This window comes from Neofelis nebulosa, chromosome 12 (assembly GCF_028018385.1).
Source record: "Neofelis nebulosa isolate mNeoNeb1 chromosome 12, mNeoNeb1.pri, whole genome shotgun sequence".
Taxonomy (NCBI): Eukaryota; Metazoa; Chordata; class Mammalia; order Carnivora; family Felidae; genus Neofelis; species Neofelis nebulosa.
Genome location: NC_080793.1, coordinates 82,305,147 through 82,323,506, shown reverse-complemented (window position 1 = coordinate 82,323,506; position 18,360 = coordinate 82,305,147). Strand labels below are relative to the sequence as shown.

Here is an 18,360-nt window from a genome sequence, read left to right as displayed (position 1 = left end):
AATTTAATTTTTTTAAAGCTCATGGTAAAATATTTATTCATAAGGTTCATCTGTTCTCTGGACACATTTTTACAGATATTCTTCTGTGCATACATTTTGCCCTTTTGTTATTTTTTATAGAGTGTATCTATATGCTAACTGCTTTTTTATTATTTATCATCTAGTGAGTTGGGTTATAATGGGCCCAGAGTAGCATTCCAGGCTACTTATTATTCACAACCGGAAGGCTTTCTTCTCAGCTACCACAAAGACAAGCTCCCTGCTGCAGACATTACTTATCTGCATAATTCCACGTGTAGCCCACCACCCCTGTTTCTATGGGCTAAGTCAGCCTCAAGAGTCACCACTGAACTCACTCTAGTTCTTGCACATGCTGCTACAGAGAAAGGAGAGAACCTTGCACCTTAGAGCATTTCTCACTTCGAGGAATTACCTTCTGGTACTTCCTGAAGATTGCCACTGCTAGTTTCTCTCTCCCCAGCTTTTACTCTTTCCTCCCACAGAGCTCTTGCATTTACAAATATTTTGGAATATTTCCCAGTTTTACCAAAAATAGAGTTAGCTTGTTTTTTTTCTTCCCTTTTCATTATTGGTTTTTGAAGCTTTCTAGAAGAAGAGACCGATGAATTTGTGTTGTCAAGTTCGCACTGGATATCCTGAAGGATTCTGTAGGTAGAAGATTGTTTTGGTCAGATCTTTACAATAGTAGTGTTCCTGTAATTGACGTATAGAGAACAAGCAGGGATATATATGCTCAGTAAGAAGCAGGCAAAAACCATAAGAAGCCATTGAAATAAATCAGGTCAAAGGTCCTGAAGGCCTAATGATGATGAACAAGGAAGGAAAAGAAGGGATAGACCTACAAGATATTGTGATGGCAAAAACGCCCAGAGTTAGTAAGAATTTGCTTGAATAAAGGGAGAAAAAAGTGTGATGGAGGCTTTGAGCCTGGATAGCTCCAAGGATGGGGGCTGTGTGAACATAAATGGGGAAGTCAGGAAGAAATCAACTGTTTGGGAAAAGACAATTTTTTAAAGAATATGTGTATATTTAAAGACAATTAATTGCATTGGATTTGGGGTGCATAGTGACACCCAAGGGAGCTGTCCGGTAGGCAAATAGAAAAAGGGGCAGGGAGAGAAGCTGGAGCTGGAGAAAAATCTGGAGGTCATTCATGCAGACATGATATTAAAGCCATGGCGCCCGGGTGGCTCAATTGGGTAAGTGTCTGACTTCAGCTCGGGTCATGAATTCACAGTCCATGAGTGCGAGCCCTGTGTTGGGCCCTGTGCTGACAGCTCAGAGCCTGCAGCCTGCTTCAGATTCTGTGTCTCCCTCTCTCTCTGCCCACCCCCCCCCCTCGCCACTTGCATGCTGTCTCTCTCTCCCTCAAAAGTAAATAAACATTAAAAAAAATTAAAGCCATGGTACTTTATAATTTTGACAGAGGCAGAGTGAGAAGTAAGAGGGTCTGAGAAGGAGACAAAGGAGTGCTCAGAAATGTAGAGCACCCACTTGGTGTCTCTGACACCAAGGAAAGGTAAAAATCAATATAATTACCACCATATATTGAAAGCCAATCACATACTAGGCGTTTTACATTTATCATCTCATTTAATACTCACAAAAACCCTGTATAGCAAGTATATTAATCCCCACTTGGAAGATCAGAAAACAGAGGCTTAGAGAGATGGAGTGAATTGTAGAACAGGCTTTAAATGGAGGCCTTCCCTCAGGGTAAAAAAGAGTTGCATGAGAAATAGGCAAAGTCAACACTGTGAAAAGTTGCTGAATGTTCCAGAAGATAATTGTTGGGGTTTAGAAGAGTATCTGGGGTCTTCATGGGTACTGAAAGCTGTGTGAGAAAAAAATCTGCAGAGTGAGCCAGTGAGCTCAGAAAACAGAGTAAGTGGAGGGTAAAGACTGTTGGTGGAAAGGCAGGCCAGCTTTCAGAGCTGGATGGTCAAGAGGAGAAAATTAGGATGCTTCCTTGAGGGTCTTAGTGGAGAGGGCCAGGGTCGTCTCAGGTGACAGAGAGCCTAAATGTGCTGATGGGAAAAGGGAAAGAGCCATTGGAGAGGGAGACAAGAGCAAGCACATGATAGATGAGATCTTCAGCATGGAGGCCAGGGAGTAGTTGGTCAGCAAAGAAGAGAGGTCATTGGGGTGAGGAGGGAATGCAGTGAGGCTGAGTGGAGATACTGACATTCATGAGTGGGAAAAAGGGAGCCGCGATGAAACCAAATATTTTAAGTGAAGTAAGAGGGGATGCCCTCTGCAGAAAGGGAGAAGGAGTGAGGAGCTGAAGAGAATGGAGAAACATGGCGGATGTGCCACAGGCTGACAACTGAAGAATAAGGGGCTTTCAGAGCAGAGTTAGGGCCCACTGAAGCAAAACATCCCAAATATGTCATGGCACCGAAGGCACATATTGCAGAGAATGTTTATTTAGGGACCTGAGATTGAGTGTTTGAGGAAAGTTTTGTTTTTGTCTTTGTTTTTGTTTTAAGTACCCTGAGGGTCACTAAATACTTCAGTGGGTTGGAAATGGAGATGTGGACTCCCTTTGGGAGAGTTGTTAAACAAAAATGTCAGGTGTGTCATCTGACCTTGATAGCTCAAGTGTGGTCCTGTTTGATGGACTGGGGTGGTGGAGGAGCCAGGATTTGCAGCCCTTGTAATGTCCTTAATGGCACCATGATGTTGTGATGTGTAGGATGGTACCACTCGTCTCTATATTAGTTGAGAAACATTTCTTCTTGTTGGGGTCTTTGGACCTTTCTGTGTTTTATCTGCGGAATCTTGTCTGGTTTAAATATACATCTTCGGGTTCTATTCATTTCCATCAATCTCTTTGTAAATGTTGCACCAAAATGCGATAGGGTCTCAGTCCATGAAAACATAACCATCCGTTCATTTAAAGACATCACATTCTCTACCAATATGAGAACCACAAAAGCGAAAGGAGACTAGCTGAAAGACCCTGTCATGTGACTGGGTTGCTAGGATACACCTTCAATGGTCTCCCAGAGCAGAACTGCCTACCTACCCCCGTGGGCCTCTCTTAGGAATGTGGCTGCTACCTGGAGAAAAAAACAAATTAAAGGCTTGAAACATGCACATAAAGAAGTAGATGAGGTCTGTGTATAACTTATTCTTTGCTCTGTTTTCTTGCCCTCAATGATAACTATCTCCTTTTGGTAAAAATAACTCTAGGTAGACTCCCAGGAGAACGTTAAAAGGAATCAGGAAAAATTGGATTAACTTTAGCTGGAAGAAATCCACATTTGGCTTGTAAGAGACAAAACAGACAGCTGAGTTAAAGAGCCCTTTGCAGGAAGATAGGGGTTTTCTTTCTCAGTTTATCTTTAGTAAATAAGACAATAAAACTGATATTTCTTTCATGCTTAGCTCATGCCAGGCACTGCATCTAAGTGTTAATGTGTTAAAGTATCACAGCAAACTATGTGCCACTATCCCCATTTTACAGACAAGGAAAATGAGGCACAGAAACTTGTCAAAGGTGAAGTAGCCAGGAAGTGCCAGAGGCAAGCTTCAAACCCAGGCAGTCCGATTTTAGAGCCGATTTTTTCTTTTTTAATTCATAGGAACTTAGAAAATTTTACTGAACTCATGATACTCACAAAAAGAAGTTGGCAAACAGGCTTTTGTGTTCATATCATAAAACAACCCACAGGGTGTGAATGAAGGAAGTCAGAATATTCTCTGATGCTCTATCATTAGGGTCAAAATTGGTCAAATGGTACCCAAAATTCACTTGTCAGCTTCTTTAAAATTTTTGTATCTTTATTTTTTGTTTGCCAAGCCCTTTGGGGTTGGAGATTTATTTATTTACTTATCTGGCTTTATTATTAAAAAATGTATACGTGCATCAAAAATATGCAATTCAAAAGATACAGTTTGTGAATACACTTTAAGGATGTTATCGATTGGATACAATGATGTACATGTGTGTGGGCAAAATGAACCAGGTCTGGAGATTTTTATATCCTGTTTATTCTGAAGGCTTTGATTTTCAGGATTAATAAAATTTAATTCAGTTTTTAAACTTTTGGTGGGAGTGCAAACTGGTACAGCCACTGTGGGAAAACACAGTATGGAGGTTCCTCAAAAAACTGTTGGTTTGATTTCAGAGCTAGGGGGCGCAACTTTTATGGACCAACACTATATAAAAACCTTGCAAAGTCAGGTTGTCTGTATGATGATATTTGCCGGGAGTACCTACAGTAAATTTTGCTACTATTTCTTTGTGTCCTAATAACATATGCAGTCAAAGAGGACAAATGAAATTATATGGCTTCTGATTAATAACATTGTGAAGCACTGTACCATTTCCTTCTTTTTGCCAACCTAGCTCAATGGACGAGTCCTCTTTATTGTGCCCTTTCTGCAATAAAAGAAGCCAGTAGGTCACAAGGTCTCCCATTAACACGTTAAAAAAATTTTGTAAAAGTGTTCCCGTATGACACACAATATGCAAGACTGAGAAACGTTATCGACTTAAGACAGAGGGAATAAAAGAAAAAAAATTCTACCGGCTTATACTGCTTGCTCGCGATATGACAAAAATGAATTCATTTGCATGGATGAGTAAATAAAATATCTGCATCTTCCATAGTGTGATTTTTAGCAGCGTTCTACAGAAATGCCTGCCCTGGAGTTCTGGCACATTTTCTGGAATTATTGCAGTGATGATTTCCTAACTTCTGTTTGCCCTTCCTTTGTCTTTTACTTGTTCTGTCCCTTTCACTGAGAACCAGGTAATCCATTTTGTACCTCATTTTTACTAAGGTTAAACATGCACAGCGTTAAGAGTCATCTATTCCTACAAGATTTTTTATAAAATCCCAAATCTCATCACTCCCTGCCTCTTTACCCAGAGGCAACCACTTCAGTTCTCATGGCTGATTATTTTGGTTCTCCATGGCAGATAGTCTTTGAAGATAGCTTCTTTCTTTTTTTTTTTTTCCTAAACATGTCAAGGGGAGGTCAATTTTTTTTAATGTTTGTTTACTTTGAGAGAGAGAGTGAAGGGGAGGGGCAGAGAGAGAGAGAAAGAGAGAGAGAGAATCCCAAGCAGGCTCTGCACTGTCAGTGCAGAGCCCGACCTGGGGCCCCATCTCATGAACCAAGAGATCATGGCCGAAGCCAAAATCAGGAGTCAGATGTTCACAGACTGAGCCACCCAGGCACCCCTGAAGACAGTTTCTAAGGAACTATATATCACCCAGCGTTCACACTGAACCTGGGCTGGTCTTGTGACTCGCTTCTGCCAATGGAATGCAGCAGAAAAGACACTATGCGGATTCCAGGCTTGAGTCCTTGGGAGGGATGGCAGCTTCTCCTTTGTCTCTTGTGGCCAGTGCAGAACTGTGTCCCTTCCTCTTCAGCCAGGGATTGCCAACACGTTTCTCCCGGGTTACAGCTCCTGCGTTCCAGGTTCTGTGTTTTCTGTTTCTGTTGTTGTTTGTTTTTGGTTTCCTCTTTCATTTCAGTGGTGCATATCCTCCAGTAATTTCTGAAGAAATGGTTCATGGGTAGTAAATGTTTTGGTAACTCACGTGTGACAACGTCTATTCTACCTTCACAAGTGGCTGGTAGATTAGGCATAGAATTCTAGATTGCACATAAATGTTCTTCAGAATTGTTAAGGCATTGCACAATAGCTTTCTATGCTGTTGTCTGGAAGTCTAAAGCATTCTGGCTCCTTTGCATTTGAGCTGTTTTTTTTTTCTTTGGAAGCTCATAGGAGGATGTATATACATATATAGTATTTATGTATTTAGTATATTATATAGTATTTATGTATTTAGTACATTATATAGTATTTATGTATGTATATAAATTATGTATATATAAATACCATATAATTTCTATTTATATAATTTATGAGTTTTATGATTAAATATAATTTATAAACATGATATTTGTAATATAACATAGTAAAACATATAACATATAACATATATTATATAATATATATTTGGCTTCCCATGTTCTGCAGTTTTTATAATATAACTTGATATGGGTTTATTTTTGCCCATTGTACTGGGCACTCAGTGGGTCCTTATAATCTAGAAATGTGTGTTCTGGAGTTCTGGGACATTTTCTGGAATTATTGCAATGATGATTATACATCATCATATATATTCTTATATATATATTTTCATATATATATAAGAATATATATATATAAAACATCTACTGTATGTTAAGCATTTTTCTGGGTGTTTGGATACAAAGTCAAAGAAGACATAATCCTTATCCTCCAGAAACTTCCTGTGGGAGGTGGGTTTATAATCAGGATGATCCACTTCCCCAGTTTACCTGGATATTCTTGGTTTATTCTAGTTTTTCTGGCATAATTATCAGTATTTCTCACTTCCATGCCCAAGAAAGTCTCCGTTTGGAGATAAATCATCTGCTAACCATTCCACAGAGTTGTTGCAAAGATTAGATGATGAAATTTTTTGAAGATGCTTTGTGAATTGTAAAACATACAAATAACAGGATGAAAAGATTTAAGGTCTTTTATTGCATTCTCCTACTGAGACAAACAAGTGTCTAAAATTGCTATCTACCTTGCTCTCTGTTATTGCTTTAAGATCTGCTTGGATTTGTAAGAAAATAAATTTGCCAGCAAATTAATTTCATTTTAAGGCAGTTTAGCATATTCTCAATCATTTTCAAGATTAAAGTCCTTTTGTGTGTGTGTGTGTGTGTGTGTGTGTGTGTGTGTGTGTGTGTACCTGTTTTGGATCATTACATGTATGCTTGAAATTTATTTATCATTTGCTATTGTTTTCAGATTTATGGGTCCTCCTTTCAAATTTAACATTTTATGATTCTGTTGGATTTTGGACATAGGGGATATGCCAATTCCCTAGGAAATTTTTTTTAAGTTTATTGATTTATTTTGAGAGAGAGAGAGACAGACAGACAGACACAGAGACAGAGACAGAGACAGAGAGAGAGAGAGAGAGAGCAGGGGCCAGGCATAGAGAGAGAGGGAGAGAGAGAGAATCCCAAGCAGGCTCTGCACTGTCAGCACAGAGCCCAATGCATGGCTTGAACTCACGAACTGTGAGATCATGACCTGAGTGGAAGTCAAGAGCCAGATACTTAACTGACTGAGCCACCCAGGCACCCCGCTTCCCTAAGACTTTTTAAAGCCTATTGAAAAGGGAAAAGGTATAAACATAGTAGATGTAAGGTAGTTACCATAAAGAAGGCAGAGTGTCTGCCCAGGAGCTTCCAATGTCACTGTGTCATGTGTTCCTTACGTGCCTCCATGTGAGAGCTATGATTTTTTTTTCACACAGAGAAGGGAACTGAGGCATATATACAGAGGTTAAGCAACCTAGTTAATACCACAGCCAGTAAAGCGCTAAGATCTAAATATATATCCAATCTGATCTTAATGTCTATTGATCATTCATTCATGAGGTTAACAAATAATGTTTGAATCATTGATGTCATCCTAGGTGCTGTGTATGTGCGGATGTGGTGGGGAGTAAAACAGAGGTGGTTTTCGTCCTTATTTCTCGTTTGGCATCGTCCTCATCAGTCAGACCATCATGTATGAAACAGATTTTTCCAGTACTGGGTTAAATGCTTGACTTGCATTATCGATTAATATGGTTACAACAGCTGTGGGAGAGGTATTATAATTATCTGGGTTTTATAGATAAGGAAACTGAGTCTCAGGGAGGGTAAGCAGTATGATCAACAGGGAGTAGTGATGCTCTTATGGGCATCATTGTCACTATTATCAGGAACTTGCTGGGCAGTCCCACTGTGGCAAGTACTACCCTGAGGGGCTGGGGCAACAGTGCAGGATGGCATGGAGGGAGCCCAGAGGCGAAAGTCTGGGGCCACTGGCCTTCACAGAACCATTTTTTTCCTAAAGAACAGTTTTTGGTCTTGGGGGAAAAAGGGGGGTAAGAATGTGATTTCCTTTAATATTTTTGGCAGAAATACTCAAGGACAGACCATTAAAATTTAAAAAGGTAATATTGACTATAATAATGCATAATCATTAATATGCATTTATATGCATATTAATAATTATTAATATGCATTAATAATCTTAATCATAATTAAGAAGTTACGTATTTACGTCCACCTGAAGTAAACTTTATGAGTGTGATTTGGGTGAATGTCTGGGCCTTAATTAGTATTCATGTGACTTAGTTTCTGTTTTTGTCTATGGAATGAAGAATTTATTCCTGGTATATAGATATTGAGGCATTTGCATTTGAGACAAGTCTGACGCTCTTTGACCCTCAGTACTTCAGAGAAGTATGTGTGTGTGTGTGTGTGTGTGTGTGTGTGTGTGTGTCTATTTTTCAAGTTGCTTCTGGTCTTACCAGCATTCTTTCCTTCTCTACTTCCTGGCTACAGAATCGTTTGTGTGTGTGTGTGTGTGTGTGTGTGTGTGTGTGTGTTGGGGTGGGGGGACCCACAACTGTGTGACTTGGTAGAGCTGATCCCATCTCTCATGTCATGGATCACAGGGATTCTCCCATCTCCTTTGCTGTGGTGATGAACTCAGGGGTGGGTGCTGATTTTAAGGCAAGCATATGCAAGTTCTCCCTGGGCTCCTTCTGCTGTAATTGCCAGGAATTTAATGGATTTACTCAGCTGGTTTTGGGTCTGAGCCTAGCACTGCTGATGGCTGTTGTGTGTGACAGGTGTACAGACTAATGTTGAGAGAGAGGACAGTCCCCTATGATGTCATTGGAACCCTGGATCCTGCCTGGCCTGAACTCGGTTTACCCTTCAACTTCCTGGTCATGTGAATCCACAAAACTATCTTACTTATTTTTGCTTGAGCTAATTTGAATTGTGTTTCTGTCACCTGTAAGCAAAAAAAATCCTGGTTGAAATCAAATTCCACTGGTGATCTAATCTTTAAACATAAAACAAGTGTCCGATTACACTGATTCTTGCCGTTACATTAAGAGAAGTTGTGGGCATTCTGGTTTTATCACTAAGATACTGGGTGTGCAGCCAAGGTCATCTGGTAGCTAAGTGCTCTGGTAAGAGCTCTGAGAGTTTTAAGGAAGCAGATATCATGATCTATATAGGTTTTGGGGGCCCATGCCAGGACTCTAACTGCTCATGGTCAATCAGCTCTGTGACTTCTACATTAAAGATTTGACTAAAGGGCTAAAATGAGCCATCTGGCAACAAGTGCACAGAGGAAGCCTGATTTACAAATCAAAGGACAGAAGGAAGACTAAAGATGGCCTCAAGCAGAGAAGGATTTAATATTTTTGTAAAGAGTCTTCATTGTAAAAATAAGCTAGTGAATTTGGTCTCTAACTGAAATATTTCACTATTCTCCCACAGTTTAGCCCCCATGCCCTTATTTTTTTGAATTTGAGAGAGAGAGAGAGAGAGCACAAGTTGGGGAGAGGGGCTGAGGGGGAGAGAAAGAGACGGGGAGAGAAAGAGACAGAGAGAGAGAGAGAGAGAGAGAGAGAGAGAGAGAGAGAGAGAGAGAGAGAATCTTAAGCAGAGCGCAGGGCCCCATGTGGGGATCGATCTCATAACCCTGGGATCATGACCTAAGCTGAAATCAAGAGTTGGACGCTCATTTGACTGAGCCACTCAGGTGCCTCTTAAGGTTAAAATGAAGTGATAATGCCACACATTTTGACCTTGTTGATCTCTTTTGGATAAATTTCATTTACTTCCATTTGTATAATATTTAGTAACTATGGTATCTGCATCTCACATATGTGATGAATGTATCAACATGAATGTCTCTCTTTTTTTGGCTTGAGTAAGTCTATGTAAACAATTCCGAGTTAAAAAAATACTATTAAAAGAAAAACAATTCAAAAAAGGAAAACAATCATGCATGTGTTCTATTAAACTGCCTACACATAGGAAAGAGGGATGGGAAAGATTGAACATATAATCAGAAATATTTTTTTATCTTCAAAGCAAGGCCATAATTAATTTCGTTAAGTCTATTTATGAATCATCTGAGATCAAGCAAGTAGCTTCTCAATAAACACTCCTGGATGCTAATTGCTTATGAGACCTGGTGCATAGGATTATTGGACGTACACTACATCAGGATGATGCCACAATTTTTATTTTACTAGGGATTAATTAAGCCATTTAAAAACCAAGATGAGTTATTTAGCAAGACTAATTATCTACTGATGTCAGTACTAGTTTGTGATAATAACTACATTTTCTAGTTAATAAAGTTGGAGGGGCATGCAGCGTAGCTTCAAAACACTAAAACATATATACACTTTATCCTTTTGTATACATTTTTTTTCAAGTTTAGTTGCTTGTAAAGATATACTTTTAAAGGAAAATGGTTCAGAACACAGCAATTTTCATTGTTCTATGTGACCTAATCAGTAGCTTTCTTGAGAATGTGTGAAAGTTAGAACAGCCTGGCTCTTCTTTTGACATTTCAATTTTTATTTCAAACTTCTTTCCTCATAGTTTCAAGAAAACTACAAATGTATTCTGTTAGAAAGAAGTTGTCATCCTCCACTTATATCTGTACATAATTCATTAGTTTATTACTTATCGATAGCATTAATTTTGTCCGAGGAAACGAGACATAAAATTAAGTGGGAGGAACGGGATAATTTTCTCTGAAATGACTGTGAAAGTCCACAGGAAAATTGGATTTTATACAAATTGTTTCCTATTAGTCCTGGGTTCAAATAATCTGCTTAGATTCCTCAGCGGTATTTCTAATCGTTTCTTAGAGTGACCAGCTGCCATCCATGCCTACCTGATTTGTACAGACACTTTAAATACTGCCTGCACATAGTACAGTATTTTTCTTCCATATGCACTTGACTTTTGCAGCTAACTCCATAAGGTGCTGTCTCCTTTTTTGTCATTCTGACATGAAACAAGGATGGTTTTCTTGGCGACACTATGTCTTCTGCTCAGATCCAAAATATATGATAGCATAGCTCTCCCATTTTTCCCTTAAAACTTTTAAAAATGAAAACCCATTCTTTATTCAGATTTTTCTCAGTCTTCTTTTTTCTGCTTGGGGATCCTATCCAGGAAACCACATTACATTTAATCCTCATGTGTCCTTAGGCGTCTCCAGGCTGTTACAATTTCTCAAGCTACTCTTGTTTTGGATGACCTTGACAGTTTTGAGGAGGAACACAGCGTTTTGCACCCTCTTTTAGCTTTTAGAAAATGCTTTCCAGAAAAAAAGAAGTAAGCAATAAAGGTCTTTTCCCATGCCATGCAAGAGCTTCTTTACCAATGAAGATTAAACCCAAAGGCAATGAATTTCTCGCTGATGGAGGACAGTGATGACCACATACTATACTTCAGTGCATGCATAGAAATGGAAGGGTACACACCCATGTGATTTGACTTCTGAGGTGTACAAGAAAAGATTGTTAAAAATTGGAAGTAATTTTATCCACAGAGAGGGTCAAGGGACCCTGCTGTGAGCAGATGTTTTCTGGCTTTATTGAGCCTGGAGCAGAGGGACCAGAGCAAGAGGCATGAACAAGTCAGCCAAGATAAGGTGACTGACAGGAGGCTGTCAACACTGGATAGTTTACTAACAGAAGTTTGGGGTCGTTTCCAGTGAGTCTCTGGTTGCTGTGATTTAGGCAGGGCCAGGCTGAGAGGGAGGCAGACGGAGAGGGACTAGGTTACTTGCCTAAATTTTTGAGTCCTTTTCCCATAGAACCACTCAAGGTGTCTGAAGTCCAGAGATATTAATGGCATCAGATCTCCTTTGAGTAGGGAAGCCTGATTTTAGCAAATAAAAATACAGGACTCCCAGTTAAGGTTGAATTTCAGATAAATAATAAACAGCTTTTTTAGGATATGTATGTCCCAGACAATATTTGGGACATTGCCTATGCTAAACATTTATTTGTTGTTTATCTGAATAGTCAGTGTCCTGCATTTTTGCTGCATTTTCCTTGGCTTCCCTTGGGTAGGTGTAATGGGGTGAGGAGAGAGCTGAAGAGGAGGAGAAGGGTGTAGGGTGTATAGTTTCTAGCCTCAGACCACCACTCTTGGAGAGTGATTATCTTGCTGTGAAAGACAAATGCGACATCACTTATTCTCAAAAGCCACCCCAGGCCAGCATTTGAAACAAATTTGGGTGTCAAAGGCATCTCTGGAACAACATTCGTTTTGTCCCCTTCTTTTGTCAGTTTTGAATAGATTTGTCATTATTCTGTGTCCTATAAAAGTATCCTTTAATATATACTGATACTGAAGAAATAAAACCCAGTGGGTTCAGAAACAAGGGATCAGCAAAGGTAGACTTTCCCTAGGGCCACCTGGTTCCTATCCATCCTTCCCCCTCCCCACCTCCGGACTCTGGGCTTATGGACTAGTGTTTAGTTTCATGGCTTTCTCCTCCTTCTCCTATCTACTTTCTGGTTTTCTCAGATGATGGAGGGAATAAAAACCTGACTATAAAAAATTCCTCATGCATGGGATAATTGAAAGAGAAATACAATTATAAAAATTAAGTGTTAAACCAGGTTTCATGCCCAGGCATAATTTAAAAAAATACATAAGAAGAATAATTTAACAAACTAAGGAAATCATAACTGATATAAATATGCTCTTGGCCTCCAAGAAAGTCAGCAGAAAGTATTATGCTTGACATCCTTCACAGATCAACTGGGTCAAAATCAGAAAGCATTTAAAAGCCTTTGCAAAATAGAGTTGACACATCACAATCTTTTAATGGCATAAATTCCCATTAGCATCAACTGTTGCATAAATAGTGTTCATTATGGTGATTAGAAATGTTAATTTCTTAGAGCAATCATAATTTCCTTTAATCTACTATGGCAGTGTTTTTTAAACTGCAGGTTATGACCCATTAGTGGGTCATGAAATCAAGTTAGTGGGATATAATCAGCATTAAAGAGAATAGAACGGAATGGAATAGAAAATATCCAATTTCATTGCACACAGTCAATGTAAATATTATTTCATGTACTTTAACCTGAGTTCTAAAAACATATGTAGGTACTTGGTTATAATATAAAATGTATTCCATATGGTCTGTCATGCACAATCAGAAAACAACTATTCTATATGATAACAAATAAATTCTGAAGTAACAGATTGGTGAACATGGAAGAAAATATTTTCAGTAGAAGATACTATGATGGCTAATATGTTTTTAACCAATGACTGGCCCACTTCTCCATTTGCTGAGTTCTGTTTCAAGGTGGTAAATGTGGCATTCCACTTCTTATTATCAATGCAATAGAGATGTTTTGGTGGTAAACGTAAGTGAGGGCTGTGGGGTCAGCCTGTCTGTACTACTTATCTTGAGTATGTTACTGAATTGTTCTGTGTCTTGATTTCCTTATTTCAAGATGGGCCTGGTAACAGTCTGGCCATCAGACTTGGAAAGATTAAATGGATTTATGCATAGAATGTGTTTAACATGGTGTTTGGCACTTAGCAAGTCTTCAGTACATGTTAGTTACTGGCTTTATTACTTTTAATTATTTTTCTGTAAGAATAGCAAATATCAGAGAATTTCTTACCTCAAACTTTTAATTTTATCTCTGACAAATGGAGAATGGAGGCCAGAGTATGCTCTGTGATTCAGCCCATGCATGGTCCCTGAATTCTTCTTCTCCTGAACATGCATTTATTAGTTCATTGGAATGAAGTACTTTAGAGCAAAGGTTCTCAACCTGGGACACATGACCCACTTCACAGGATGGTGAACTTCTGAAATGCGATTGGGATTTTGAATTAATGTGCAAATACACCTTTGGGGAATACATGGAGGGGATCCATGGCTTCTAGTGTCAATGGAGTCATAGGTGGTGCAGTGAAGAGTTAGACACACTTGGGTCTAAGTTCAGCCTTATTAGTTAGCATGGTAACCCTGAGAAAGTTTCTTACATCTTGTACCTCCGCTTACCTGTCTGTAGAATGTGGATTAAATATAGCTGCTACATAATACAGTTGTTGCGATAATTAATGTTTACAGCATTTATAAAAAACTTAGCACTAGGCATAACGGCTGCCACATTATGGGTATTCAAGAGAGTATTAATAGTGGAAAAGGGTAGGTAGACTGGAAATTAGAATACAGTGGGTTCCTATTCTGAATTTCAATTGTGGAATGTTATTTGTAATCACTGAGTAATCATTCATTGAGCAATCGCTAAGTGAGTAATCACTGAGTAATCATTCATTCAGTAATCCATTCCCTAATTTATTCAACAAGAATTGACTGAATGCTGCCATGTGTGAGGGATTATATGAGGTGCTGAGGAAGCACTAATGGATAAGACACATTATCTGTCTTCACAGGCTTATGATCCAGGAAGGCTCACAAACAGGCAGTCACCAACCTTGTGATAAATGGGGCAGCAGGCAAAGTATGGGGCTTGGGGAGAACGAGGGAGACATCTCAAATTTGGAACAACATTCAATGAGGTTTGTGGTTTTGTTTCATCTTATGGTTCTAGTTTTCATTTCAGGGCTGAACAACTTCCTCTTGTTTATTTTAATGCTGAACATTATTGGCCAAGTGTAATATTCCTAACTAAGGGACATTAAGGGCAGACTTTGATCTGTGGAGCCTGGAGGAAACCACTCTTCTCTTGGATATGGCTCCAAATATGAGCACACATAGTGAGGCCGCTTGGTAACATGGGGCGAGAGAAGAGGACAAGCATCCACCTTCTAAAGGGAAAATCGTAGAATCCAGGGCTTTTCTATTTTTGCCTTGACTTCAAGGAAACTTACAGTTAAATTTAACGTCCCATTACAAGTTTATTTTATTTTTTGTTTATTTCTTCGTCTCCCTCAATGATTTTGATTTTCCGTTTTAATGCATTATGACACCTCTGTATCTGTCTAGCATCTCTGCCATATTACACGGTTTTTGCAAGTAGATGGGGTAATAATTATTAAATAATCTCAGTCATGTAGTGTCTTAAATACTATATTGGCCTTTTACTTTATGTATTTTTATGATTCAGTGGACACGATTGAATGGTAATTTCTTTAAACTTTATGAAACTGAGTCACACTTTGACAGCTCTATCATAGAAGAATTTCATAGCAGGAACAATGTCTTCCAGGAGAAGTCCTTATGTTGTCAATAATTGGATGTGTCATGGTATCATTTGGGTTTATATTCACTATTAGGAGACAAAGTTGCTGTGTTAATCCATTTAAATTATTTTTGTACTCTCTGGACACAGAAACTCTTACCTTTGAGCAAAGCTGTGAGGATAGCTAAATCAATGTCCTGGTGTCCTTCTGATCCCATCCGAAACACCGTAATCTGCAATTTGAGACAAGGTGACCATTAGCAATGCATGTTTTTGCCCAACAGAAATTAAATCAGTGAGACCACACCTGAACATAGACTATCTTAATATCTACCAGGTAGATTTTTAACCACGGGGAAAGCAGACGTAGCAAGAATTCAACTCAAGGGTTCTGCAATTCATTAAGAGGAAGATGTCTCAGTAGCCTCCTAACAGAGACCACCTTACATAATGATGTTTACAATGAAGAGAAACCAGAGACAAAGGAAATGTCCTTTTCTATCATTTCAGCTTTAAAATTAAAACTGGCTGGATTTACAAAAATGTGTAAACTATGAGTTGAGAAATTAAGTGTTTAAAAGTAGCTAGTTTGGTATTCCCTTTGGTAAATGGTCCTACTATGTGTGTGTGTGTGTGTGTGTGTGTGCACGCACATGTGTGTGTATATGCATGTATGCAATGTAGCCATCAGTACACTTACTCCTCAGCACTAGTTTTGAATGGTTTCAACACTGTGATGGCTCTAGATCCTTCAGCCCTCTTGATAACCTTGAACCACCTTGAGAATAACTTAGCAATTATTTCCAGGTTGTGAGAAGGAGAAAGCACACAGTACAATAACATCTTTCCTTGCAGTAATCCAGGGGACAAAAGTATTCTCCAGGAATGGAAAACAGGAAGGAGAGTAAAGAGAGAACAATGAAGGATTAAAACCTGTTGGATTAATACAAAGTTCCACAATAATGCTGAACAGTAACAGTGATCTTTTTTCCAAGTCAGAGGGAGGCTCGTAAGGAAGCCAAAAGGTTATTTGTATATGTATACTGAATTACTATTTTTTCAGCTACTTTAGGCTTCAAGTTTCTCTATCTGTAAAATGGGAAAATAATAGTGCTTGCTGTTTCCAACTGGATGGGAAGTAAACTTTGTAGGATTTGCTAATATATAATTAATTTTTTTTTAAATGTTTGTTTATTTTGAGAGAGAGAGAGACGGAGGGAGAGAATGAGCAGGGGAGTGTCAGAGAGAGAGGGAGAGAGAGAGAATCCATGCTGTCAGTGCAGAGCCGGATGTGGGGCTTGAACTCACGAACCGTGAGATCATGACCTGAACCAAAGTCAAGAGTCAGATGCTCAAAAACAACTGAGCCATCCACACACCCCGCTAATATATAATTCTAAGTTTTGCCACTATGAGGGAGAGAACAGACACAGAGACTCATCCACTGTTAAACTATCAGTTGCCTTAGAAATCTAGTCCAGTACCCAGAGACAGAGTAACTTGCTTCAGGTCACAAAATGAGTTAGAAAGATAGTTGTGATTAGAACTCAGCAGCCCTGCAATGAGAAAGAATGAAATATGGCCTTTTGTAGCAACGTGGATGGAACTGGAGAGTGTTACGCTAAGTGAAATAAGTCATACAGAGAAAGATACCATATGTTTTCACTCTTATGTGGATGCTGAGAAACTTAACAGAAGACCAGGGGGGAGGGGAAGGAAAAAAAAAGAGGTTAGAGAGGGAGGGAGCCAAAACATAAGAGACTCTTAAAAACTGAGAACAATCTGAGGGTTGATGGGGGGTGGGAGGGAGGGGAAAGTGGGTGATGGGCATTGAGGAGGGCACCTGTTGGGATGAGCACTGGGTGTTGTATGGAAACCAATTTGACAATAAATTTCATATTTAAAAAAAATAAAAAAAGAACTGAGCAGCTCTCGGGGCAAGAGGAACTCAGGAACAGGTGCCTGAATTGGAAAGAAAACTTGAGATCCACGGGATTAGGATTCAGGGGGCAGAAGTGGAATCTCACCAGCCCTTTAAATTAACTCTTTCCGCCAGTCTGGCTGCGGTCTGAAAGGTATTATTGTGTACTTAAATGGTAACAAGTTGAGACAACCAGGATCATATTAGAGTTCATTGTTTTAGAAAAATTTCAAAATTAGGCACCAAACAGAATTCCTTAAACATGGGACCTACTTGCTCTGCAGATGCCTACATTTTATTGCCTAATTAGAGATCACACTTCAGATGTAATTTTTTTCTGGGGCAGCAGACAGATAAATTTACTCCGAAATAGAACATTAACAGGACTTCCTAGGAACAGATTTGAGGAGAGGGAAAGGAAGGTACATAGTGTAGGGTTTCTAAAGAATTTGGGAAAGGGGCACCGGAGACACAGATACATGTGCTGTTGTTTCTCAGTTGTATGCCAGGGCTTTGCAGGTTTTCTAGAAAACTGATGTGGGAGGAGTGGCTGTCCACCTGTCCATGCCCTCATTCAAGAGGAAAAGGAAGCACTAAGGAGAGGCTGGAGGATCCAAAGATGAAGTTTGTTTCATAATTTTGCCTTTAGCTGACCTGAAATACTCTAAAACTCTTTTTATTTGAAATTAAAACAAAATTTAAAATATTAATTACACAATGTATATATACAACACCAGGGGGAAAAAACGTCCAACAAAAAAGTCAGAGCCATTTGACCAACCCCAAGTGTTGACAGAGATGAAGAGAATCAAGTATTCTTAAATATTCTTTGTGGGAATATGAATCAAGATAGCACTTTTGGAGTATGATAAGCTAATATAAAATTCCTTGGTATTGATGTATGATTCTTTAACAACACTAAGATTTTATTTAGGATCTTTACAACTGTGTTTGGAAATGAGGTTGGTACATGTAACCCATCCTGCCTCATTTTGGTATTAGAGTTGTACTAACTGTTCAGTATAACTTGGAAAACTTTTTTTTTTTATTTACTTATGCCCCAGAACGGTTTCCATAACAAAGGAATTCTCCTGCTTCTGGCAGGTTTACTAAGATGTTTATAAACTATCTAGCACTGAAGTGTTTTTAGGCATAGATCGCTGATCACCTTTATACATTTTCCAACAATTATTGATCAATTTAGATTTTCTGCCTTTCCCTGACTCTGTTTCATATATTTTCCTATGTAATTAAACATTTCATCAAGACTCTCAAGTGCATGGGTATATAGTTGCATGCAGAATTTTCTTATTATATGGGACGCCTGGGTGGCTCAGTTGGTTAAGC

The 18,360-nt window shown here is 38.9% G+C and overlaps 1 protein-coding gene across 11 annotated transcripts in view; it reads right to left on the bottom strand.

Moving 5' to 3' along the window:
• Positions 1–18,360, bottom strand: part of TRPM3 (transient receptor potential cation channel subfamily M member 3) — a 796,659-nt gene that overhangs the window by 103,822 nt on the left and 674,477 nt on the right. For all 11 annotated transcript variants that reach the window (XM_058695709.1, XM_058695711.1, XM_058695713.1 and 8 more), the window contains one exon: positions 15,253–15,325. In XM_058695709.1, the coding sequence (XP_058551692.1) occupies positions 15,253–15,325 (73 nt within the window). The remainder of the gene's footprint in view (positions 1–15,252; positions 15,326–18,360) is intronic.